Genomic DNA, 26,666 nt, shown 5'->3' on the forward strand with positions numbered 1-26,666 from the left:
TATTTCCAATAACCAATATTTAGTGCATTAATATAATTTTTATTGTCTGTACAAACTTCCTTACAATTTCCAGACCATGAAAGAAATGACCAAATAATCCGAGAGTTAAATTATTACAGAAAATCACACTGTGGTGCAATTAAAATCAAGAATTCAACACATCAGGCAGATTCAAGGAATAAACCAAGAGCAACACATTCTTAGTTAATTTGCAGAATCAGTCATAGAACCATACAGTGTGGAAACGGGCTCTTCAGCCCATCTAGCCTATGCTTAACAAGTTAACATTCGGGGCTGGTCCCATTTGCCCGCATTGGCCCATACCCTTCGACCTGTTCCAACGTCATCTACAAATTTGCCAAAGACACCACAGTATTTGGTCGAATTATGGGTGCTGAGAGAGTGGACAACAGATCGTGCCACAACAACTAGGCCCTGCCTGAAGTCCCACACTACCAGGTCGAGGAACACCTACTTTCCTACAACAATTAGTTTCTTGAACCAACTCACACAATCCAAATTGGATCTCAGCACAGAACACCTCTGGCACGGTCTTGATTATTTTTCCCCCATTTGATTTGCACTAACGTCTTGTTTGTTGCAGTCTTTTTTTCTTTTCACTGCGTTAGCTAAATTTTATGTGTAATTTATGCACAATGTTTTTTTTGCTTGCCGGTGATGCTGCTGCTGCAAGCAAGAATTTTTCCATGTCTGTACCTCATTGTACTCGAGCATGTCAGTGAACTCTACTTCCTTCCATCCACCAAATATCTCAAGATGCTTGGTAAAGAAAAAGTTTTTTTTTGAAACACTGAAAATATTAGCAAGTAAAGCACTGTCCCATAAAGCAGATGGCGAGGCACAATGAAACAGTGAAACACAATGAAACAATATGTTGCCAAGGAAACAGAAAATGTCCTTTCTGCTGAAGCTCAAACTAAATATTATTGTTAATTAATGCCAATTAGGACTGGCCAATGAAGATAAGGCAAACACCCAAATGCAGACATTTATGAAGAGTTGTAAGAGGATTATAACGTTAAATAAACACCGTAGAGACAGACTTACTTTGTAGATAGTGCAATACCATCAGTACTAAGGAGTAGCTATTCAATGTGCCACGACTAGCATCATTTATTCCATGGTAATGGGCCCATTTTTTCACAACCAGCACAAGAGGCCGAACACGGCTCTCAGCTGAATAAAAAGAAAGCGTATTATAATTTAAGAAAACTTGCAAGAATAATGGTATTTTAAAACAACTTTTAAAAAAATTCTGCATTTGTAGAGATTTTATAAATGGCCCTTTCTGATTTATAATAGCCCTTCCTGCAGAAGAATGCAAAAATTGCTGAATGAGGAGTTAAAACTCCATTTGGTTTCGCTTCTATTATTTGAGCAGTCATTCTACGTTGGCTGTTGGCTAACCATAACAATGGATTTCTGATGAATAGTCAAATTATAAATTCATTTGATTACGTTTTCAAGCTATTAGAGGGAAATAAAAGGGTAGTTAAAAAGAAAGGATTTATGTAATTTGGAGGATCAGGAAGATAGTCTAAATTTTAAACCTAGGACATTCAAAAGCTGCAAATTGAAATTATTTAGTTTGATGGACAACTTTTACAAAAACACAGAAATTAGGGGATGGGGAGGAGTTTAAAGAATTGTCAAACAGCTGGTATCTTTTTAAACAATGAACTTAGAATAGTATAGCCCAGGAACAGGCACTTCTGCCCACAATGTCTTGTGGAACATGATGCCATCAATCTTATCTGCCTGCACATAATCCACATCCCTCCATATCCATGTGCCTATCCAAAAGCCTCCTAAATGCCACTATCGTATCTGCCTCCACCACCACCCGTGGCAGCACATTGCAGGCACTTGCCACACTCATGTAAAAAAAACTTGCCCTACACATCTCCTTTAAACTTTCTCCCTCTCACTATGCTCATAAAGAAATGCCCTCGAGTATTTGATACTGATATTTCCATCCTGGGAAATGGGTTATGACTGTCTATCATTAAATAGAAATATAGAAAATAGGTGCAGGAGGAGGCCATTCGGCCCTTCGAGCCAGCACCGCCATTCATTGTGACCATGGCTGATCGGCCCCAATCAATAACCCATGCCTGCCTTCTCCCCATATCCCTTGATTCCACTAGCCCTTAGAGCTCTATCTAACTCTCTCGTAAATCCATCCAGTGATTTGGCCTCCATTGCCCTCTGTGGCAGGGAATTCCATAAATTCACAACTCCCTGGGTGAAAAAGTTTTTTCTCACCTCAGTCTTAAATGGCCTCCCCTTTCTTCTAAGACAGTGACCCCTGGTTCTGGACTCGCTCAAAATTGGAAACATTTTTCCTGCATCTAGCTTGTCCAGTCCTTTAATAATTTTATATGTTTCTATAAGATGTCCCCTCATCCTTCTAAACTCCAGTGAATACATGCCTAGTCTTTTCAATTTTTCCTCATATGACAGTCCCGCCATCCCAGGGATCAATCTCGTGAACCTATGCTGCACTGCCTCAATCACAAGGATGTCCTTCCTCAAATTAGGAGACCAAAACTGTACTCAATACTCCAGATGTGGTCTTATACTCCAGATGTGGTCTTATTCTCCAGATGTGGTCTTATTCTCCAGATGTGGTCTTATACTCCAGATGTGGTCTTAACACTCCAGATGTGGTCTTAACACTCCAGATGTGGTCTTAATACTCCAGATGTGGTCTTGCACAACAATGCAACAGCAAACTCACTAAATAGTCTACTCCTATTCAATTATTCCTAATATTAAGGATCAAATGATTTGGGAATGATAGCACCAAATCACCTATTCCTTTCAACCATTATACATTTACCATGGTAAACAAAAATGCTGGAGAAACTCAGCGGGTGAGGCAGCATGTATGGAGCAAAGGAAATAGGCAATTTCGGGTCGAGACCCTGAAGAAGGGTCTTGACCCGGAAAGTTGCCTATTTCCTTCGCTCCAGAGATGCTGCCTCACCCGCTGAGTTTCTCCAGCATTTTTGTCTACCTTCGATTTCCAGCATCAGCAGTTTCTTCTTAAACATACATATACCATGTGTCATTTGCCAAATCACACCTACACCATTTATTGAAAATTTGTTCAACTTGCATCTAGTAATGAATTTACAGAAATAATACAGAAAATGGTGGAAACACTCCCCTGTTGAAATATAAATATAGCAAATGTTTCAGGTTGAAAACTCTTTGTTAGAACCAGGAGTCTTCTTCATGTTACCATTTCCTGTTTTTATATCAAATTTAGAGTACTTTTTACTTTATTTTAATTTATTTATTTAATTCTTTATTTCGAACAGAATAAAAGAATAAAAAGCAAGTGTGAAACAGCATACAAAAAACAAAACAAGAATATTTATAAAGTGTCATAAACAATATCTATAAATAAATGAAATCGTATGTGTCCGAAAAGGAGCAGGAAGTAGCCAAAGCTTATTAATTCCCGCCCCTTATTCAACTGCTTATAATTATCTTATACAAATTTAGCAGCTATATGTACACCATATGTACACCAGCAGCGATATGTACACCAAATTATTTACATTTATACACTAATCAAATATTTACAAAGCCATACAAAAAAGAGAGAAAAAAAGAAAAAAGAAAAGAAAAATCATTTATGATTTATGGTTAAGAGAGGCAATTTTTAAGAAACAATTAGACAGGTACATAGGTAGGACAGGTTTAAAGGGATATGGGCCAAACGCAGGCAGGTGGGACTAGTGTAGATGGGACATGTTGGTCGACTAGTGTAGATGGGACATTTTGGTCGGTGTGGGCAAGTTGGGTTGAAGGGCCTGTTTCCACACTGTATCACTCTATTGGACCAGCTAGGCTAAATAGCCAATTTACGCTAGTTGTTTTATTAGATAAAATTATAGAAGGTTTCATACTTCAACTAATTCATTACATTATTGCATAAACATCAATGAGTTTTAGAGAAAAGTAATTTGCCAAAAAGGTAATAATGAAAACTGCAGACTCTCAATTATAATTAAAATATTCCGAGTATTTTTCTACATCAATTACACTATTAAGTATTAAGTCCAACAGAATGTGTAAATGCGAGTGCTTTAAATTGGGGTGGCACAGTGGCGCAGCGGTGCAGTTGCTGCATTACAGCGGCAGAGACTTTGGTTGGATCCTGACCATGGGTGCTGTCTGTATGGAGTTTGTACTCCCGTGACCTGCGTGGGTTTCCTCTGGGTGCTCTGGTTTCTTCCCACAATCTAAAGACGTGCAGGTTAAATGGCTTTGGTAAAATTGTAAATTGTCCCTAGCGTGTGTTAGTGTGCGTGGATCACTGGTCGGAGCAGATTCGGAGGCTGAAGAGTCTGTTTCTTCACTGTGTCTCTAAACTAAACTTGCATATAAGTAATACGTGCAATGATATTTTATGTTAATGTTCATCCAAACAAAAGTGCATCAGCAGCAAATTGAATCTTTCTGGTGGTTCTCACTTTTAGGGACCTTCTTGCTGTTGATCTTCCAAAAGATTTCATCCACATGTACTAATGTAGATTGGTAAAATGGATGTGGAGGGAATGAAGGATGTATCATGTGCTGGCAGATGAGATGATCTTGGCGTTATGTTTAGCACAGACATTGTCTGTTGAAGGGCCTGTTCCTGTGCTGTACTTTTCTATGTTAAAACAACTACATTCTTCTACCACTAAAATCTGTTCAAGAAATCAACACTGACCTCTGGTGGGCAGTAGTACTAAAAAAAACCCCACAAGTTTTAAAGAAACATGACAGCGTGAAAGTCTGCAGCACAGGAGAAAATAACTTAAGGGCCTGTCCCACTGTACGAGGTAATTCAAGAGCTCTCCTGAGTTTAAAAAAAAATCTAACTCGTGGCAAGTACGTAGAATGTACGTAGCGAGTACGTCGGAGCTCGGGAGTCTCTTAGCGGCTCGTAACGCTAACGGCAGGAACTCAGGGAAACACAGTAAGCTCGTGAAGATTTTTCAACTTTGAAAAATGTCCACGAGAGTCCCGAGTACCTACGAGCGGCTATTACCGTAATTCTCCCAAGTTCGAATGAGGGGAAACTCGGGAGAACTCTTGAATTACCTCGAACAGTGGGACAGGCCCTTTAGACCATTATATCCAGATCAGTCTATGACCCCTTCCATCCTGGACAGTCACTGTTCAACCTCCTGCCCTCTGGTAGGCGGTACAAGTGCGTCAAAAGCCGGACAAACAGACTCAAGAACAGTTTCTTTCCCAGGGCCATTAGAACTCTAGATTCCTCAACTATCCACACGACATGAGAATGCTGTCAACAATTCCACTATAAAACAGACCACTCAGTTAATATTTCCTCTTTTTTTTTTTAAAATCCTTTAAAGTATCTACTAAATTTAAAGTGTAATATTCTCCCAGTGCAGAATAACGTATTGAATGTATTGGATGTGACTTTGTCTTGTTTGGAATTGGTTCGGTTGCACTGATCAGGAGTAGCTCTCTTAATTTTGTTGTATTTCTAAGAACAATGACAATAAAGGCTTATTATTATTATTATGATACGTCAATTCAAAAGTAACATGCAAATCCGCACAGAGTGCTTGCTGAGTGACAAGTAGGCAACCTTTAATTCATTTTTTTATTTTTACATGCGCTCAGGTACACAAACCGCAGCCACAAAAGAAAGGATGTAAATTCTGACAGCTTTACTTCATGAGAGATTCCGTTCATGAAATCAAGTCCTCAAAGTTGAACTTAGTTTTTATATTCAACTTTAAAATACAAGCACTGTCATTGTGAACTTGCAAGAGATTGATGTTAAAAACAAAGTCAGTACATTTTTGCAAATTTTTGCAAATTTAGAGAAATTAGTGAACACATCCAGACGACCACTTGGGTCACTTCCCTGCGGCAAACTCTAGAATCATCTCTAATATTTACCTTCAATATTGCAATCATTTTATGAAAGAATACAGGAATCACCAATCTGAATGGTGTCCATTTTAACGGAGAGTGGCACAGGAACTCTTCCGACGCATGGAACATAGCTTCCAAATTTGTACAAGTTGTAAGAATGTGATCAATAGTGTACCACACATTGTGGTTGTACATTTAAGTTTTCAAAATAAGTCCTAAATTTGCTTCCTCTGTGGCTGAATATATCACATTATGTGGCTCCTGGTGTTTTAAATCACAATTGCTTCAACTTAATTATGTTGTTTAACATCCTATCAGCTGTGATGAATGTTGCTATACAGGAAGAAGACATGATGGGTGTTTTTAAACTTCATAATATGTACACTGTTGGTTTGGCTGTCAAGTGTGCCCCACTTTACTCTACAGCACAAATCTTTATACATTCATTATGAAGCTCTGCTCATTTATGAGCAGAGCTTCATAATGAATGTATAAAGATTTGCAATTATGAGCAGCTTCTGCAAATTATTTTACTCTTTATTTTATTTTCATGGATATTAAATGTAGCCACTGCATTTTTATTTGTGATTATTTTTTAATGTCAAGTTAACTTCTGTGGGGAAATTTTTTTTATCTGGTGGTTGAAACACTCCAGGGACATTCCATTCATCTTTCTTGCCTGTCCAATAACTTCCTCAAGCATCTAGTTTCATGCCTGACTAATAACATTCAAGGTGGAATCCGTCAAATAAATCCAGCAACTACCAGACCAAGATCACTCAGGTGAAAGTCTTTAATTGAACACACACACACACGCCTACTTTTTGATTGGAGGTGATCATATTAACCCATCAATCAGTGACAGGAGCTACTTTAACTTTGAAAAATTAACAAGCCGACACAATTGTCAGTTGGCATTAAACATTTTTAGCAATAAAAGAATGCGACAAGCTCTCTATTTTTGTTATCATCTTCCAAAAGGGAACTACTGAGGCGTTGTTACAAAAACACTTTTTTTTTTTTAGGAGAGAGAATATTACTGCAAACCCGAGTATTGCTGCAGGATTCAGACCCAAGATTCAGGATACCTTTATACATAAAAATCTTGTAACTACTAATTTTAGTCCTTGAATTCATTTGACATTATGAATATAGGACTCAGCAATACCTTAGCTGCAAATTTGGTCGGACACACAAGATTTAAGGGCGTTTTATGGCACACAATATAAATGAAGGAATGTTTGGTGCCTAGAAGGCAAGGCAATAATTTGACATATATATATATATACACACGAACTGGTAAAGTACTTACTCGATGCATAGCTCCTCAGCAGGAAAGTATTTCTTATTCCAACAACATTGTTTACATTCAAGTCAAATTCCACACCACTAAAAATTGAAATAAAAACAAATTAGTTTTAACATTGAAAAATGCCACATTCAGGAGATTTCCAAGAATTGGAATTCACAGCTTTAAGTCTGACAAATCACATTCAATATGGAACTCTACAGCAACTCTAAAGTTATAGCTTTAAAAAAAACAAAAAAAAGGTTATGTTTATGGTTGAGTAGGTGTCTTTCACATCATCCTTTCCTTCGGGAGACCACCAACACAGCATGGCTTTGCCAGTCTGCATCACCTGTTCTCCCTTCCTAAGCCACCCCCAAATGATTTCACCCCAATCCCATGTCTTGGCACCAATCCGTACTGTAGAAGACTTGTAATCATATATAGGTTTTCTGATGACTGGATAGCACGCAACAAAAAAGTTTTTCACTGTCCTCGGTACACCTGACAACAAACCAAACCTCACTCCTGTATTCCCAATTCTCTCTAATCTTACACCCCACAATCCCCTCTTTAATTCACAAACTCCCAACATTGTTCCTGGTTCTCTGTTCCAAATATCCAATTTGACCCTGACCTTCCCTCTCCACCCCCCCCCCCCCATTTAGTTTAGAGATACAGCGCAGAAACAGGCCCTTCGGCCCACCGGGTCAGCGCTGACCAGCGATCCCCGCACATTAACACCATCCTACACCCACATGGGGCAACTTTTACATTTACCAAGCCGATTAACCTACAAACCTGTACGTCTTTGGAGGTCACTCTCCCCGCTCTCTCGTGAACCAGCCCATCACTCCCACCCAAACCAGAACAGGTCATTCAAGATTTTCCTTTGCATACTTTATAATGCTTTTCCTTTACATATGGCGTTCACTGTCTTGTGTCTCAGGTGTTCTCCAAATTCTTCTGCAACAGGCCCCATACCCAGGTAGCTGGTTCATGCTATGCAATGACTTCATAGGTGACCTTGGCTGTTGTATTTAACTATTCAGTTGATGATTGAGTTTTAAAAACACCAGTTGTGCGTATTTTCAGAAAACTTTGAAAAGAGTAAGGAATCTTGGTATAGAGAAGTGTTAGAGCCACTAGGTTTAATGCAAATTTTGAAAGCTGCAGATTTAAAATATTATGCTTTAACATATACTAGGTTTATTATTAAGATTCTTTCCTATAAACAGTTGTAGACCAATGCAACATCTTTATTATAATGTTATGCAAAGTATAAATCTAGATCCAGTTTCCAGTGATCAAAAGTAGCCCATGGATTGAAAGATTAAGAGTACAAAATATGTTTTCAAGAGAGAGTTAGATATAGCTCCCAGGGATAATGGAATCAAGGAATATAGGGAAAAAGAGGAATGGGGTACTGATTTTGGATGATCAGCCATGATCATATTGAATGGCGGTGCTGGCTTGAAGGGCCGAATGGCCTACTATATTGTCATATATTATCTATGTTTCTATTGGAGTCATACGGCACATTCAGTCACAGGCCCTTCAGCCCAACTCAAAGCTGACCGCAAAGCTCCAGACTAGTTCCATTTACCCGCGTTTGGCTCACATCCCTGTAAACATCTCTAATCCATGAAGCCACCAAAATGTCTTTTAAATGTTGCTTTTGTATCTGCGTCAACTACTTCCTCAGGCAGCTCGTCTCATATACCAACCACCCTCTGTGTGAAAAAGTTGCCCCTCAGCTTCCTATTTAATCTTTCCCCTTTTGCTGTTTACCTATTGAACTTGGTTTCATGTTAGTCACAAAATGTATGGGCCAAAGAATGTGGTGTGCTGTTATATGTTCTATGTAATAAATCACTCAAATCACCCACCTGACTTTATCCCTGAATTTTACTATTGGCACTTTTGCTCGGATCAGTTGAGGTCTGTCGATGTAAGCTGGAATAAAAAAAGATTGGATGAAAGTTTAGAATATTTTTAATTACTGTCTGGTTTTACTGTCCAAATATTTATTCCACGTTTCTTTTTAGGTTAAGCACGTCATTCACCAAATTCTTTGGTGATTGATGCAAAATGAAGCGGAAGGAGGTGGCCATTGCTTGACCCAGACATGCTTGGTCCAAAACCACCAAAGGGTATGTCAATTTTTACCTCCATACAACTAAGCACATAACATCTATTGCTCTTTATCGTGTTCCTGCATGAGTAACTAAGATTAAGAAAGTGACCAATACAATTAAATTACAATGCAATTTCATACTATATGCCCTTGTGAAATGCTGCAGAAATAAACACAATACTAGTACAAACCAAAATGATTCAGTAAGATTAATATTACTTGAAGGTAGACAAAAATGCTGGAGAAACTCAGCGGGTGAGGCAGCATCCAAGGAGCGAAGGAATAGGTGACGTTTCGGGTCGAGACCCTTCTTCTGAAATGCTGGAGAAACTCAGCGGGTGAGGCAGCATCTATGGAGCGAAGGAATAGGTGACATTTCGGGTCGAGACCCTTCTTCAGAAGAAGGGTCTCGACCCGAAATATCACCTATTCCTTCGTTCAATAGATGCTGCCTCACCCGCTGAGTTTCTCCAGCATTTTTGTCTACCTTCCATTTTTCCAGCATCTGCAGTTCTTTCTTAATCTTTAATATTACTTGAAATCATAACAGTGAAACAGGTCATTCAGCCTAAGCAATCCATTTTGGTAACAGCTTTAAAAAAACGGTTAATGAGGTTGTAATGTTCTGGACATGACAACATTACGAGAGTAACATCTTCAATAAGTGACTTACAGAGTCTATAGAAAAGTTGTTGGATTAAACCGAGTATGTGACATGCTTCACTCCTTTGGTTCATCTACAAGAACACAAAAAGCAGTCTTTCAATATGGCAAGTGGCATTTTGGCACTAATCTGCTAAAAAAAAAAAAATTGTCTGACTAATACCAAAACATTAAACAAACATACCGGCATTTCCTTCAATACGAGGCACAGATCTGCATCACTGTATCGAGTACCAAAGCCATTCAGTGATGAACCAACCAAGTACAATCTTGTCTCTGAGGTAAGAAATGGAGAGATACAATTGGCAAAGCTTATGTGAAGAATGGCCTGCACACATCATTTTTCAGTTTGACTTATTTCAGTGTTTCTTTGCTTTCCATTTGCAGTCATTCCCATTAAGTTAAAAAGGTAAAGAATATTAGTCATTCATAATAAATGTAAAAAGATGATATAATCAGTGTTAAGACATATATAACCTAGTTATGAACATCAGCAGTTATACTAGCAATTACAAACCAAAAAAACTCAGAACATAATACAAGATCAAAACACTGCAGTGGCAGAAAAATTGTTCAGCAGGTCAGGCAGCACACTGGAATGAAACACACTTAAACATCTGGGTAGGTGACCTTACACCAGAGCAGTTAGAACATAGAACTGCACAGCACAGGAAAATCTGTGTTGAACATGATGCCAAGATAAACTAATCTTGCCTGCCTGCATGATTCATATCTCTCCATTGTGCATATCTGAAAGCGTCGGACATACCACTGTCACATGTCTCCACCACCACTCCTAGCAGCACGATCCAGGCATGCACTACTCTCCAAAAAACTTGCCCTGCTACATTCCTTTAAACTTTCCCGTTCACGTTAAAGTCATGCGCTCTAAACTTTGACATTGTTCCTTGTTTTATTGCTTATATGTTTTGATGCAGCCTGATTGCACATTTCGATAACTTTATTTTATAGTACATCTTAATTTACATACAAAGAGTCATACAGCGTGGAAACAGGCCCTTCGGCCCAACTTGCCCATGCCTACCAATATGCCCAGATCTACACCAGTCCCAGCCGACTGTGTACGGCCCCTCTACTCCACCCAATTAATTGGACAACATGAATGATGCTGCCAGAGGTTCTTCACTAATTCACCAACTGAAAGATATACCTTCTTAAAATTATCGTTGCTACAGGAGTAGCACTATAACGTATGTCAGGTGCAACGAGACCTGGGTGTGCTTGTTCATCAGTCACTGAAAGTAAGCATGCTGGTACAGCAGCAGTGAAGAAAGCTAAAGGCATGTTGGCCTTCATTGAGAGAGGATTTGAGTTTAGGAGCAAGGAAGTCCTACTGCAGTTGCACAGGGTCCTGATGAGACCGCACCTGGAGTATTGCATGCAATTTTGGTCTCCTAATTTGAGGAAGGACATTCTTGCTATTGAGGGAGTGCAGCGTATGTTCACCAGGTTAATTTCTGGGATGGCGGGACTGACGTATGATGAAAGAATGGGTCGGCTGGGCTTGTATTCGCTGGAATTTAGAAGGATGAGAGGGTATCTTATAGAAACATGTAAAATTCTTAGAGGATTGGACAGGTTAGATGCAGGAAAAATGTTCCCCATGTTGGGGGAGTCCAGAACCAGGGTCACAGTTTAAGAATAAGGGGTAGGCCAATTAGGACTGAGATGAGGAAAAACTTTTTCACCCAGAGAGTTATGGAATTCTCTGCCACAGAAGGCAGTGAAGGCCAATTCATTGGATGTTTTCAAGAGATAGTTAGATTTAGCTCTTAGGGCCAAGGGACAAAGGACAAAGGACATTTATTGTCACATACACCAATTGGTACAGTGAAATTTAAGTTACCATGCAGCACAAATAAGATAAACACAACACTTTAGAATTTAACATAAAACATAAAAAACATCCCTCCAAATGGGAATCAACATTTCCCACTGTGAGGGAAGGCACCAATGGATACATTATCCTGTGATTAACAGCAAACAAAAACACAGGAAATGTATTGTTTTATGGTAATAATGCCATAAAACTCCCAGATCACCTCAGTTAACTAAAGTGAAGTGTTCTAAACTATCATGCACACAACCAAAAACACTGTCTGAAGGGTTTCGGCCCGAAACGTTGCCTATTTCCTTCGCTCCATAGATGCTGCCGCACCCGCTGAGTTTCTCCAGCACTTTTGTCTACACTGCCATTTCCTCTGACTATAGATGCATAAGATCACAGGGACATGGATAAAGTGAGCACATATGGGTCTGAAGAAGCGTCGCAACCCAAAATGTCACCCATTCCTTCTATCAAGAGATGCTGCCTGTCCCACTGAGTCACTCCAGCATTTTGTGTCTATCTTTAAGGGCCTGTCCCACTTTCACGACCTAGTTCACGACCTCTGCCGAGTTTGCCCTTGACTCATACTCGCAGCATGGTCGTCACGAGGTCGTAGGTAGGTCTTAGCAGGCCGTGATGCTAGTAGTAGGCACTTGTGGCATCAAGTATGTCGGGCGTTTTATCAACACGATGAAAAATGTCCACGAGTAAAAAAAAATGAATTAGGTCGTGAAAGTGGGACAGGCCCTTTAATCCTTTTCCAGGGTGGAGGATTCTAAAACTAGAATGGGAAGAGATTTAAGAGGATCCTTAAAGGTAACTTTTTTCATTCAAAGGGTAATCCATATCTGGGAAGAGCTGCCAGAGGAAACCATAGAAACGGATACAATTACAATTGTCATTACAAAAGACATTTGGAAGACATTTGTATAGAAGGGTTTAGAAAGACATGGGCGAAAAACAGTTAAATGGGATTAGCCCAGAATGCCAACTTGGTGGGCATGGATGAGGTGAATCAATGGGAACGCTTCCATGCTGTACAGCTCTGTAATTTTACACGTAAATAACATGATAGGGATAATGGGAATTCAAACATTATACTCGTCTCACCATCCTCGGCAAGTTTTCCAGGGTGCTGAAAATGTTGCGTGAACTACTGGTCAGATTTATTTAGCTTTGAATCATACTTTACAAGAGAATAATTTGCCCTACAGTATCAATACATTGCAACGTAATCTTGCACAGAGCACAAATGGAATTATAATAGAAAGATATCAAGTAGAAACATTAACTTCAGAGATTCTGACTGGCCCTCTGTGTTCCGGGCATTTTTAAATTTAATTCTAGTATTCTAGGTAGAATGTTTTTACAATTATTCAAAGGCATAACCTCACAAAGGGAAAAAATAAATAATCTAGCTTTATTTTGTTTTTAAAGAGAAAATTAAACTTTATGTAATCAGTATTTACTCGTGAACATTTTTCATCATGTTGATAAAACTCCGCAACCTACTTGATGCCACGAGTACCTACTACTAGCATCACGGCCTGCTACGACCTACCTACGCCAGGAAACGAGCGGGCAAGATCATTTCTGACCCCTCTCACCCTGGCCACAAACTCTTTGAATCACTTCCCTCTGGAAGACGACTCCAGACTGTTAAAGCTGCCACAGCCAGACATAAAAGCAGTTTTTATCCACGAGTAGTTGCTCTACTCAACAGCCAAAAATCTGTAGCCTCCCTTTGATAGGGTATTTTGTTGGTTCACATGCTTGATCAATGGTGTTTTATCATGAATGTTTTATTATTATTAATGTTTAGTGTTTTCTGAGTCATTCGTAACTGTCACTGTATGCCATGTTGTTACTTGTGTGCGGAGCACCAAGGCAAATTCCTTGTATGTGAATACGTGGCCAATAAACCTACTTACTTACTTAATATAAACATCACAAGTTTATTCTGGGTTACTAATATCTACTATTATTAAGGCACTTCCTTCAGCACCTAGCTCTAAGTGAGAGCCTTGATGCAATGGGTCACAAATCTTTCAGACAAGATGTTAAACCAAGACTATGCAAGTGCAGAAGTTGGGAGATAATGCTACAGTTATACAAGATGTTGGCGAGGCCGCATTTCAGATATTGTCTTCTGTTCTGGGCGCCGTGTTATAGGAAAGATGTTGTCAGGCTGGAAAGTGATGATTTATGAGGATGTCGCCAGGGCTCGAGGGCCTAAGCTAGAGGGAGAGGTTGAACAGGCTAGAAATCTATTCCTTAGAGTGCAGGAGGATGAGGGGTGATCTTATAGAGGAATACAAAATCATGAGAGGAATAGATCGGGTCGACACCATTTTATTTTAGAGAGCTCGGAAAAATGCTGAAAAGCAGGACCTCCAGGGTTGTTATCTCCGGTTTGCTTCCAGTTCCTCGTGCTGGCGAGAGCAGGAACAGGGAGATACGGGACCTGAACGTGTGGCTGAGGAACTGGTGCACGGGGCAGGGATTTAGATTCTTAGATCACTGGGATCTGTTTTGGGGTAAGGGGGAACTGTACAAAAGGGACGGATTGCATCTTAACAGGTGTGGGACCAGCATTCTGGCAGGCAGGTTTGCCACTGCTACACGGGTGGTTTTAAACTGAATAAGGGGGGTGGGGTGTCGAATGGGCTAGTGGAGGATGGAGTTAAAGGGAAAGGGTTTCTTAAATGTGTGAGCGTAGAGACAGAGGGGTGTAAAATGAGGGTAGAAGCAATAGGTAGCAAGGTGAAAAGTAAAAGTGGCAGGCCGGAAAATCCAGGGCAAAAATCAAAAAGGGCCACTTTTCAACAAAATTGTATAAGGGGTAAGAGTGTTGTAAAAACAAGCCTGAAGGCTTTGTGTCTCAATGCAAGGAGCATTCGTAATAAGGTGGATGAGTTGAATGTGCAGATAGCTATTAATGACTATGATATAGTTGGGATCACGGAGACATGGCTCCAGGGTGACCAAGGCTGGGAGCTGAACATCCAGGGATATTCAATATTCAGGAGGGATAGAGAGAAAGGAAAAGGAGGTGGGGTAGCGTTGCTGATTAGAGAGGAGATTAACGCAATGGAAAGGAAGGACATTAGTTTGCAGGAAGTGGAATCGGTATGGGTAGAGCTGCGAAACACTAAGGGGCAGAAAACGCTGGTGGGTGTTGTGTACAGGCCACCTAACAGTAGTAGTGAAGTTGGAGATGGTATCAAACAGGAAATTAGAAATGCGTGCGACAAAGGCAAAACCGTTATAATGGGTGACTTCAATCTACATATAGATTGGGTGAATCAAATTGGCAGGGGTGCTGAGGAAGAGGATTTTTTGGAATGTATGCGGGATAGTTATCTAAATCAACATGTAGAGGAACCAATGAGAGAGCAGGCTATTTTAGACTGGGTATTGAGTAATGAGGAAGGGTTAGTTAGCAGTCTTGTTGTACGTGCCCCCTTGGGCAAGAGTGACCATAATATGGTTGAGTTCTTCATTAGGATGGAGTGACATTGTTAATTCAGAAACAATGGTTCTGAACTTAAAGAAAGGTAACTTTGATGGTATGAGACGTGAATTGGCCAAGATTGACTGGCAATTAATTCTAAAAGGGTTGACGGTGGATATGCAATGGAAGACATTTAAAGACTGCATGGATGAACTACAAAAATTGTTCATCCCAGTTTGGCAAAAGAATAAATCAGGGAAGCTAGTGCATCCGTGGATAACAAGGGAAATCAGGGATAGTATCAAAGCGAAGGATGATGCGTACAAATTAGCCAGAAAAAGCAGCATACCGGAGGACTGGGAGAAATTCAGAGACCAGCAGAGGAGGACAAAGGGCTTAATTAGGAAAGGAAAAATAGATTATGAAAGAAAACTGGCAGGGAACATAAAAACTGACTGCTAAAGTTTTTATAGATATGTGAAAAGAAAGAGATTAGTTAAAACAAATGTAGGTCCCTTGCAGTCAGAAACAGGTGAGTTGATCATGGGGAACAAGGATATGGCGGACCAATTGAATAACTACTTTGGTTCCGTCTTCACTAAGGAAGACATAAATAATCTGCCGGAAATAGCAGGGGATCGCGGGTCAAAGGAGTTGGAGGAATTGAGTGAAATCCAGGTTAGCCGGGAAGTGGTGTTGGGTAAATTAAATGGATTAAAGGCCGATAAATCCCCAGGGCCAGATAGGCTGCATCCCAGAGTACTTAAGGAAGTAGCTCCAGAAATAGTGGATGCATTAGTAATAATCTTTCAAAACTCTTTAGATTCTGGAGTAGTTCCTGAGGATTGGCGGGTAGCAAACGTAACCCCACTTTTTAAGAAGGGAGGGAGAGAGAAAACGGGGAATTACAGACCAGTTAGTCTAACATCGGTAGTGGGGAAACTGCTAGAGTCAGTTATTAAAGATGGGATAGCAGCACATTTGGAAAGTGGTGAAATCATTGGACAAAGTCAGCATGGATTTACAAAAGGTAAATCATGTCTGACGAATCTTATAGAATTTTTCGAGGATGTAACTAGTAGCGTGGATAGGGGAGAACCAGTGGATGTGGTGTATCTGGACTTCCAGAAGGCTTTCGACAAGGTCCCACATAAGAGATTAGTTTACAAACTTAAAGCACACGGCATTGGGGGTTCAGTATTGATGTGGATAGAGAACTGGCTGGCAAACAGGAAGCAAAGAGTAGGAGTAAACGGGTCCTTTTCACAATGGCAGGCAGTGACTAGTGGGGTACCGCAAGGCTCAGTGCTGGGACCCCAGCTATTTACAATATATATTAATGATCTGGATGAGGGAATTGAAGGCAATATCTCCAAGTTTGCGGATGACACTAAGCTGGGGGGCAGTGTTAGCTGTGAGGAGGATGCTAGGAGACTGCAAGGTGACTTGGATAGGCTGGGTGAGTGGGCAAATGTTTGGCAGATGCAGTATAATGTGGATAAATGTGAGGTTATCCATTTTGGTGGCAAAAACATGAAAGCAGACTATTATCTAAATGGTGGCCGACTAGGAAAAGGGGAGATGCAGCGAGACCTGAGTGTCATGGTACACCAGTCATTGAAAGTGGGCATGCAGGTGCAGCAGGCAGTGAAGAAAGCGAATGGTATGTTAGCTTTCATAGCAAAAGGATTTGAGTATAGGAGCAGGGAGGTTCTACTGCAGTTGTACAGGGTCTTGGTGAGACCACACCTGGAGTATTGCGTACAGTTTTGGTCTCCAAATCTGAGGAAGGACATTATTGCCATAGAGGGAGTGCAGAGAAGGTTCACCAGACTGATTCCTGGGATGTCAGGACTGTCTTATGAAGAAAGACTGGATAGACTTGGTTTATACTCTCTAGAATTTAGGAGATTGAGAGGGGATCTTATAGAAACTTACAAAATTCTTAAGGGGTTGGACAGGCTAGATGCAGGAAGATTGTTCCCGATGTTGCGGAAGTCCAGAACAAGGGGTCACAGTTTAAGGATAAAGGGGAAATCTTTTAGGACCGAGATGAGAAAAACATTTTTTACACAGATAGTGGTGAATCTCTGGAATTCTCTGCCACAGAATGTAGTTGAGGCCAGTTCATTTGCTATATTTAAGAGGGAGTTAAATGTGGCCCTTGTGGCTAAGGGGATCAGAGGGTATGGAGAGAAGGCAGGTACGGGATACTGAGTTGGATGATCAGCCATGATCATATTGAATGGCGGTGCAGGCTCGAAGGGCCGAATGGCCTACTCCTGCACCTAATTTCTATGTTTCTATGTTTCTATTTTAAAACAGTTTAAATTCCCTATCTGCCATGATTAGATTTAAACCCATGTTGCTGGAAGAACAGTTGGAATTCTGTCTGTTTTTCCTGCAATTTTGACATTATGCTGCCAAACAGATATACTCAGATGATCAAGCACTTTTATTTGACTTAAAGATTTACAGGGGACACGGTTCTCAAGATTCTCCTTTTTAGGGGAAAAGTGTCTTGATTAAAAGATGGATGTGCATTTACCGATTAATGTCAGTGTGGCTGCAGCTGTAATCCCCAAACCAGTGTCCTGATTAGAAGTTAAATGATGAATGATGAGTTAATAGTTTATTGTCACCTGTGATGAGTCACAGTGAAATTCTTTGTTTTGCGTACACAAGGTATCCATGGTTGCCACATAAATGGCAGGAACAAAGTTACAAAGTACCCCAGGATCCCATGCCAGGTCCTCATTGTTCCTTCTCCCGCCCACCACCCATGCCAGGTAATTAGTAAAATTAGTTTAAATTAATTAGTTAAAAATCTAAAAGGAATACAGTACACAGATTTCTAGTTTTAACAGCTGTAGGATGAGGTAATTAACCAAATTGATCGCAGCAGATGTGCCAGTCATTCCCACTGGGTCCTATTGTGTTGGAATCATATATTTTTAAACACTAGTTTTTAATGTCTAGGGAATCCTTCAGGTGAAAGGAGGCGTGAAGAGCCAAATCTCTGAAGTAATTAATTGCTTTTAAAGCACTGATCTGCCAAGTGGAATGAAAACATGTCTTACAGACTGCCAAGTTACTCACTGAGAGCACCCCATGGTTCATCTGCTACCTGATAACCAAGTACTGCTGGCCACTGGACCCTCAATGGAACACAACCCACACAAGTTGGGAGGTCATGTTACAGTTGTATAAGACATTGGTGAGACCACATTTAGAATATTGGGTTCAGTTCTGGGCATCACGTTACAGGAAAGATGTTGTCAAGCTTGAAAAGGTTCAGAAAAGATTTACGAGAATGTTGCCATGACTAGAGGCTGTGAGCTGGGTAGGCTGGGTCTCTATTCCATGGAGCGCAGGAGGATGAGGAGGAATCTTATAGAGGTGGTCAAAATTATGAGGAATAGATCGGGTAGATGCACAGAGTCTTTTGCCCAGAGTAAGGAATTGAGGACCAGAGGACAGGTTCAAGATGAAGGGGAAAAGATTTAATAGGAATCAGAGGGGTAACTTTTTCACACAAAGAGTGGTGGGAGTATGGAACAAGCTGCCTGAGGAGGTAGTTGAGTCTGGAACTATCCCATTGTTTAAGAGACAGTTAGACAGGTACATGTATAGGACAGGTTTGGAGGGATATGGACCAAGCGCAGGCAAGTGGGACTAGCGTAGCTGGGACATCGTTGGCCAGTGTGGCCAAGTTGAGCCGAATGGCCTGTTTCCACACTGTATCATTATGACTAACCATCACCTGCTACCTCTGTTCTTGTGATCACATATTCCCACTCCACCCAACCTCAATGCACTTAGTCTGAGGAGCGGTCCCGACCCGGACCGTCACCTATAATGTTCTCCAGAGATGTTGCCAGACCCGCAGAGTAACTCAAGCACTTAGTGTCTTCCTTATTCTTAGAGAGCTAGTTTGTTCGCACAATTGGACTTTCTCCCCAAAAAGCCCTCAACCATTCAATCAGACTGACTACAGTTCAGTTAGTTTATTGTCACGTGTACCGAGATACATTGAAAAGCTTTGGTTGAGTGCTAACCAGTCAGCGGGACGACAATACATGATTATAATCGATCCAATTGGGAAAGAAGAAATCACAGAATGTATTACCATCTGTTAAACCAGTATCTTGGCTTCCTAATAACAAAACAGCACTCCCTGTACTTCAGATTGAAAATACAGGTCAATGAACCAACAGCCAGTAGTTTAACTTACGTGGAAATAGTCGCTGAATTTCTCTCTGGATCTGTGTGCGGCATAGATCCTTTTTCTCGAGATCAATCGACTGTTGTTGACAGTTACAGAAGAGGTCCACAATTTGTTGGCTCAGCTGCAATCAAACCTTTAAATGTTGAATTGTCCATCCACATACCCACGAGACTTTTAATCTTAAAATGCAATTATTTTCTTATAAACTGCCCAAGTTCTATCACAGTAATTAAAAGAAGAACTGGCATAACGATCCTTCTAAATCATTTCTAGATTTTTTCCCAAATACACAACTTTACCATAATGCAGTAAGCTTTAAAAATCCTATGCAAATTTCTATTCGACTGTAAAACTCAGAACAAAAGGATCCAATTCAAAATCAAAGATTATTGGAAGTAATTGTGATAATGCAAAAATATCTAATACAAATATGGCTTGCTGATTTTTTTTTTTTTAAGTGAACTTTTACTTGCAAAGGATATCACAATTATACAATCATATTATTTATTTACAGGTGCCAATCCAAAACGCTGTTACTTCCCATCTACACCTTTGACTCTTACATATAACTGCCCAAATGTTCCAATCAGAATTCCAACTTTCCCACTGTACCAAGGTAACCCTAACCAAAGTTACTCATCATATTATATGCTTACAATCGTGATGTATTCCTTGTCCTCCTGATTATAACTGTATTTCTCGACTTTCTCACTTTCCTTCAGTTGCTGTTTCAAACCGAATTAATCGATTTCCACCCGTATCTTTCTTAAACCCAACTTGATATTTCAACTACACATCCAGTACAGCACAAAGATTTTTCAGCTCCATCTTCAGTTTTAACTGACCCGGCCCTAACTCATGCTACGTATTGCAAATGGTGGAATTTTTATAATACATCCATAGTTTAGTTTACTTAGAAACCGCATGGAAATGAAGACAGAATTTATAATGGGGAGCAAGGAAATGGCAGACGAGTTGAACAGGTACTTTGGTTCTGTCTTCACTAAGGAAGACACAAACAATCTCCCAGAAGTACTAGGGGCAGAGGATTTAGGGTGACGGAGGAACTGAAGGAAAACATTCGTCAGGAAATAGTGTTGGGTAGACCACTAGGACTGAAGGCTGATAAATCTCTAGGGCCTGATGGTCTGCATCACAGGGTACTCAAGGAGGTGGCTCTAGAAATCATGGATGCATTGGTGATAATTTTCAAATGTTCTATAGATTCTTGATCAGTTCCTGTGGATTGGAGGATAGCTAATGTCATCCCACTTTTTAAGAAAGGCGGGAGAGAGAAAACAGGGAATTATAGACCAGTTAGCCTGACATCGGTGGTGGGGAAGATGCTGGAGTCAATTATTAAAGACTTAATTGCGGCACATTTACCAAGTCAGCATGGATTTATGAAGGGGAAATCATGCATGACTAATCTTCTGGAATTTTTTGAGGATGTAACCAGGAAAATGGACAAGGGAGAGCCATTGGATGTAGTGTACCTGGACTTTCAGAAAGCCTTAGATAAGGTCCCACACAGGAGATTTGTGGGCAAAATTAGAGCACATGGTAGGGTAATGACATGGATAGAAAATTGGTTGGCAAACAGGAACCAAAGAGTAGTGATTAACGGGTCCCTTTCAGAATGGCAGGCTGTGACTAGTGGGATGCCGCAAGGCTCGGTGTTGGGAGCACAGCTATTTTCAATGTATATTAATGATTTAGATGAAGGAATTAAAAGTAACATTAGCAAATTTGCAGATGACACAAAGGTGGGTGGCAGTGTGAGCTGTGAAGAGGATGCAATGAGGATAGGTTGGGTGAATGGGCAGATGCATGGCAGATGCAGTATAATGTGGATAAATGTGAGGTTATCCACTTTGGTGGCAAGAACAGGTAGGCAGATTATTATCTGATTGGTGTCAGATTAGGAAAAGGGGAAGTGCAACAAGACCTGGGTTTTCTTGTACGTCAGTCACTGAAAGTAAGCATGCAGGTACAGCAGGCAGTGAAGAAAGCTAATGGCACATTGGCCTTCATAATGAGAGGATTTTGAGTATAGGAGCAAAGAGGTCCTTCTGCAGTTGTACAGGGCCGTGGTCAGACCTGGAGTATTGTGTGCAGTTTTCATCGCCTAATTTGAGGAAGAACATTCTTGCTATTGAGTGCAGCATCGGTTCACGAGCTTAATTCCAGGGATGGCGGGACTGTCATATGATGAAGGAATGGAACAACTAGGCTTGTATTCACTGGAATTTTGAGGGATGAGATGGGATCTTAAATTATTAAGGGATTGGACACGCTAGATGCAGGAAACATGTTCCTGATGTTGGGGGAGTCCAGAACCAGGGGCCACAGTTTAAGAATAAGGGGTAGGCCATTTAGAACTGAGATGAGGAAAAACTTTTTCATCCAGAGAGTTGTGAATTTGTGGAATACTTTGCCTCAGAAAGCAGTGGAGGCCGATTCACTGGATGCATTCAAAAGAGAGTTAGATAGAGCTCTTAGGGCTAGCGGAATCAAGGGATATGGGGAGAAGGCAGGAACGGGGTACTGGTTGTGGATGATCAGCCATGATCTTAGTGAATGGCAGATGGCCTACTCCTGCACCTATTGTCTATTGTTCTTTGCCGATTTCAGATTATTGTCAGATTAAATAAAAGGATCCACGAAAATACGAGGATTTAAGGATACAAGCATTATTAAATCACAAATATTTGCTGAAATACTTCCTTATCCAAATCACTTTAGACAAACATCCTACCCCCACCGTAGTTCTCCTACTGGTTTCACTGTCCACCCGATTCATTTTCCTGTTTGTATGCATCGATGTCACCTTCCCCTCATCCGACAAAGAACTATTGTACATTTCCTTGATTATCTTCTGCTTTGATCTGTCCATTTCACATCTTACATGGTCTTTGTACCCTTCCATATCTCTCGTTTTCGTCTCCCTGAGATACCCAGACAGTCTGAAGAAGGCGTCTCAAATCAGAAACGTCACCCATTTCTTCTCTAGAGAAATGCTGCCTGTCTGGATTATTGTGTGCAGTTTTGGTCTCCAAATTTGAGGAAGGACATTCTTGCTGTTGAGGGAGTGCAGCGTAGGTTCACAAGGTTAATTCCCAGGATGCCGTGACTTTGTCATATGCTGAGAAAATGGAGAGGCTGGGCTTGTATACACTGGAATTTAGGAGGATGAGAGGATATCTTATTGAAACATATAAGATTATTAAGGGTTTGGACACGCCAGAGGCAGGAAACATGTTCCCGATGTTGGGAGTGTCCAGAACCAGGGGCTACAGTTTAAGAATAAGGGGTAAGACATTTAGAACGGAGATGAGGAAAACCTTTTTCACACAGAGAGTCGAGAGTCTGTGGGATTCTCTGCCCCAGAGGGCGGTGGAGGCTGGTTCTCTGGATACTTTCAAGAGAGAGCTAGATAGGGCTCTTGAAGATAGCGGAGTCGGGATATGGGGAGAAGGCAGGAAAGGGGTACTGATTATGGATGATCAGCCATGATCACATTGAATGGCGGTGCTGGCTTGAAGGGCCGAATGGCCTACTCCTGCACCTATTGTCCCACCGAGTTACTGCAGCATTTTGTGTCTATCTTCGGTGTAAACTAGCAACCGCAGGTTCCTTCCGACACATTTAACTACAATCGCTGACCTCATGATCAGAGCCTCAATCTTAATATTTTCAAAGTTGCACATGGAAGACCACAAGACATATGAGCAGATTAGGTCATTCGCCCTATTGAGCCTGCTCCGCCATTCGATCATGGCTGACCTATTTATCGCTATCAAGCCCATTCTCTTTCCTACTCTCTGTAATATTTGACACCCACCCTAATCAACAACCTATCAATCTCGGCATTCAAAATACTGTGGCAATGAATTCTAGATTCACCACCCTCTGGCTAAAGAGTAGGTATTTTCTTCTCAACTTTAAAACAAGGATGGTAGTGAAACAAATCAAATATCTCTTAGTCACAATATATGTGGACATTTTTAAATATTAAAAACAACTGTATTTTCCCCAATCTTACATCTGCAACTTAAAGTATCATTGCTCATATCTTAGCTTTTCAGTCAGAGGGCAGTGAATCTGTGGAATTCTTTGCCACAGAAGGCTGTGGAGGCCAAGTCAGTGAATATATTTAAGGCAGAGATAGATAGATTCTTGATTAGTACGTCAGAAGTTATTGGGAGAAGGCAGGAGAATGGGGTTCGGAGGGGGAGATAGATCGGTCATGATTGAATGGCGGAGTAGACTGAAGGGCCTAATTCCACTCCTATCACTTATGATTTTATGTTATAACATCAATTAGTTTTCGTCTCCAACAGCTTCTTGATTTATTGCCACTGATGCAAACTCCCACTCTAGTTTCTGTTATCACTTCTACATCATTCTAATAAAACTCAATGTCAGTTTGAGGGACAGAGCCACCCAGTTAGACCTTCTGGGTTCATCAACTCGGGTTTTAATTCTGCTTTTCCCACTGACACCTCCTGCCCTTTGTTTCTTATTTTATTACACAAGTCACTTAATATCTGTTGTCATTTAATGTCTTTCACTGTAATAGAATCTCTTTACCCATTCTCTGCACATCAAAATGGGATTTATATCTAATCTTTCTTTTAGTGTCTATGAAGGAACAATAATCTCAAACATTACAACTAATCTTCTCTCTCTCCACAAACAATATTTCCTGACTTGAATACTTCCAGATTTTGTTTAATTACCTTTTGGGTACAATTAACAGATTAGAATGAACCTGGTTTTAATCTAAACTACACTTATTGAAAAGAGAATTTTGTTTACCAAAGCCACATTGCAAAAAGTTACGATCATCCATGCATCAACTGTTCCATCTGCATCAAACTGTAGAATGCAATGTTTCAAAATGTGTCAATACCTCCCAGTCAATTCTAGTACATGGATTGCAACCTTGTCGTGGTCGGGGAACTTGTGTGTGTCTCAGTGACCCCTAGAGCTATGCCTGAGGGAGATTTGTCTCCTGTTAGGGTCTCCCATGCTGGACAGGTCGAAGGGTAGAGGCGAGACGAAGAGTGATCCACTGGTCCTCCAGGTTGGAGGTTGAGCACAGGGCTAACAACCCTGTCTCGTAAAACAAATATGTTACGGAAACAGTAACTGAAGGAATCAACACTACTGAGTGGAGGACCTTCGTTGTTGCCCTACAAGCCAGGAGGCATAATAGGCAGTAAGTAAGTAATTCTAGTACAACGTTGATGTAAGAAACTGCAGATGCTGGAACCCGGAGCAAAACACAAAGTGCTGGAGGAACTCAGCACATCAGGCAGTATTTGGAGAGGGAATGGACATGCGACGTTTCAGGTTGGGTCCCTTCTTCATTCTGAAATGTCTGTCCTCAGATGCTGCCTGACACGCCTGGTTCTTCCAGCACTTCAGTACAATTTTCCTCGATATGGAGTAACACGTCACTAGAATGTTTATTAGTAAATCAATACCTTATCTCCAGTCCCTTTGAGAGAATTTTGTGGATAATCTGTGAGTGGAAGCAGAGATGAAATTCCAGGTGAAGGTACCGAATTCCTGTGGTCAACTAGAAAAGGCACTGATCTGCCAGATGTTGGAGTAGGTGGAGACTGAAACCGCTGGCGCTTAACTTCATAAGGACTACTCTGGTCATCACTTCTTCGCCTGTAATTGAAGTCATAGAGTTACACAGCACGGAAAAAGTCCCTCGTCCAACTTGCCAACCAAGTTGCTGACTTGAGCTAGTCCCATTTGCTTCCGTTTACCTTATATCAGTCCATGCCTTTTCTATCAAGTAGCTGTCCAAATATCTGTTCAACATTATAATTACATCCACCATTACCACTTCCTCCAGCACCTTGTCCCACATACCCTCCATCCTCTAACTGAAAAAGTTGCCGCTCGTGACTCCTTTATATCTTTCGCCTCTCACCTTAGATATTTCTTTACTCAGAGAGTGGTAGCTGTGTGGAATGAGCTTCCAGTGAAGGTGGTGGAGGCAGGTTCGTTTTTATCATTTAAAAATAAATTGGATAGTTATATGGATGGGAAAGGAATGGAGGGTTATGGTCTGAGCGCAGGTATATGGGACTAGGGGAGATTATGTGTTCGGCACGGACTAGAGGGGTCGAGATGGCCTGTTTCCGTGCTGTAATTGTTATATGTTATATGGTTATATGCCCTCTAGTTTCAGGCTCCCTTAAAATCTAATTAGATTTCTTGCACATCAGATTATTAAAACTGACATTTAAAACTAAACCAATGCTAATGAAGTTCAAAAGTCCCTTTATATTAATGGATGGCCTGAAAGTGCAATTCAGATGGAATGAGAGTTAACTTGAAAACAATGACTAATGCCAGTATTCTATTGCATTCATCAACATCTTGAACATTCCATGTGCAACAAGGTGAATGACAAGAACACCAGGAAAGTACTCAATGAGAATCATATTTTAATCTCTACACTGAGATCATATTTTTTGGATCTCCATCAGACCATCCTCTTTTCTTAGTTATCTTGCTCCCTTTTCACTTTTGTAAGTTTTCCTTGATTTTATTTACCAATAGGTATTTCAAGCCTTTTCTCTGCCATCCCAACTTGCACCACAATGCTCTCTGCAATAATGAACACTTAAAAATTCAGCGTGTGTTTTTGTATGCCTGGCGGGACTTCAGATTTGAACGGGTCACTTTCTTTGTGGAAGATATTTGTCCTGTATTCCAACCATCTTTACACCGCAAATGCTCACTAACAAAATGTTCTCCCATTGTTGATCACTTCCAGCTGCCTAAGTTCAAACCCCAGAACAAAATACAGAACTGCTTTAGCTGGGTTTGCTAGGTACTATCTAAAGGCTTATCTTGAAAAGATTATGATTTTCTGTGCCCTTTTGCTCTTCTATCAATTTTAAGATCTTTGAAAACCACCCTTACTGCCTTATTTAGTTTTTAGTTTAGAGATACAGCCCGGAAACAATGCCTTCGGCCCACCGGGTCCATGCCAATCAGCGATCCCCGCACATTAACACTATCTAACACCCACGAGGGACAATTTTTACATTTACCAAGCCAATTAACCTACAAACCTGTACG

At 40.7% G+C, this 26,666-nt stretch overlaps 1 protein-coding gene across 5 annotated transcripts in view; it reads right to left on the reverse strand.

Moving 5' to 3' along the window:
• tent2 (terminal nucleotidyltransferase 2) overlaps positions 1 to 26,666 on the reverse strand; it is a 66,356-nt gene that overhangs the window by 23,932 nt on the left and 15,758 nt on the right. For all 5 annotated transcript variants that reach the window (XM_033018592.1, XM_033018591.1, XM_033018590.1 and 2 more), the window contains 7 exons: positions 25,046 to 25,238; positions 19,560 to 19,674; positions 10,207 to 10,298; positions 10,033 to 10,096; positions 9,112 to 9,178; positions 7,247 to 7,323; positions 1,069 to 1,197 (listed from right to left, as the gene is read on the reverse strand). In XM_033018592.1, the coding sequence (XP_032874483.1) occupies positions 1,069 to 1,197; positions 7,247 to 7,323; positions 9,112 to 9,178; positions 10,033 to 10,096; positions 10,207 to 10,298; positions 19,560 to 19,674; positions 25,046 to 25,238 (737 nt within the window). The remainder of the gene's footprint in view (positions 1 to 1,068; positions 1,198 to 7,246; positions 7,324 to 9,111; positions 9,179 to 10,032; positions 10,097 to 10,206; positions 10,299 to 19,559; positions 19,675 to 25,045; positions 25,239 to 26,666) is intronic.

Source organism: Amblyraja radiata, chromosome 3 (assembly GCF_010909765.2).
Source record: "Amblyraja radiata isolate CabotCenter1 chromosome 3, sAmbRad1.1.pri, whole genome shotgun sequence".
Taxonomy (NCBI): Eukaryota; Metazoa; Chordata; class Chondrichthyes; order Rajiformes; family Rajidae; genus Amblyraja; species Amblyraja radiata.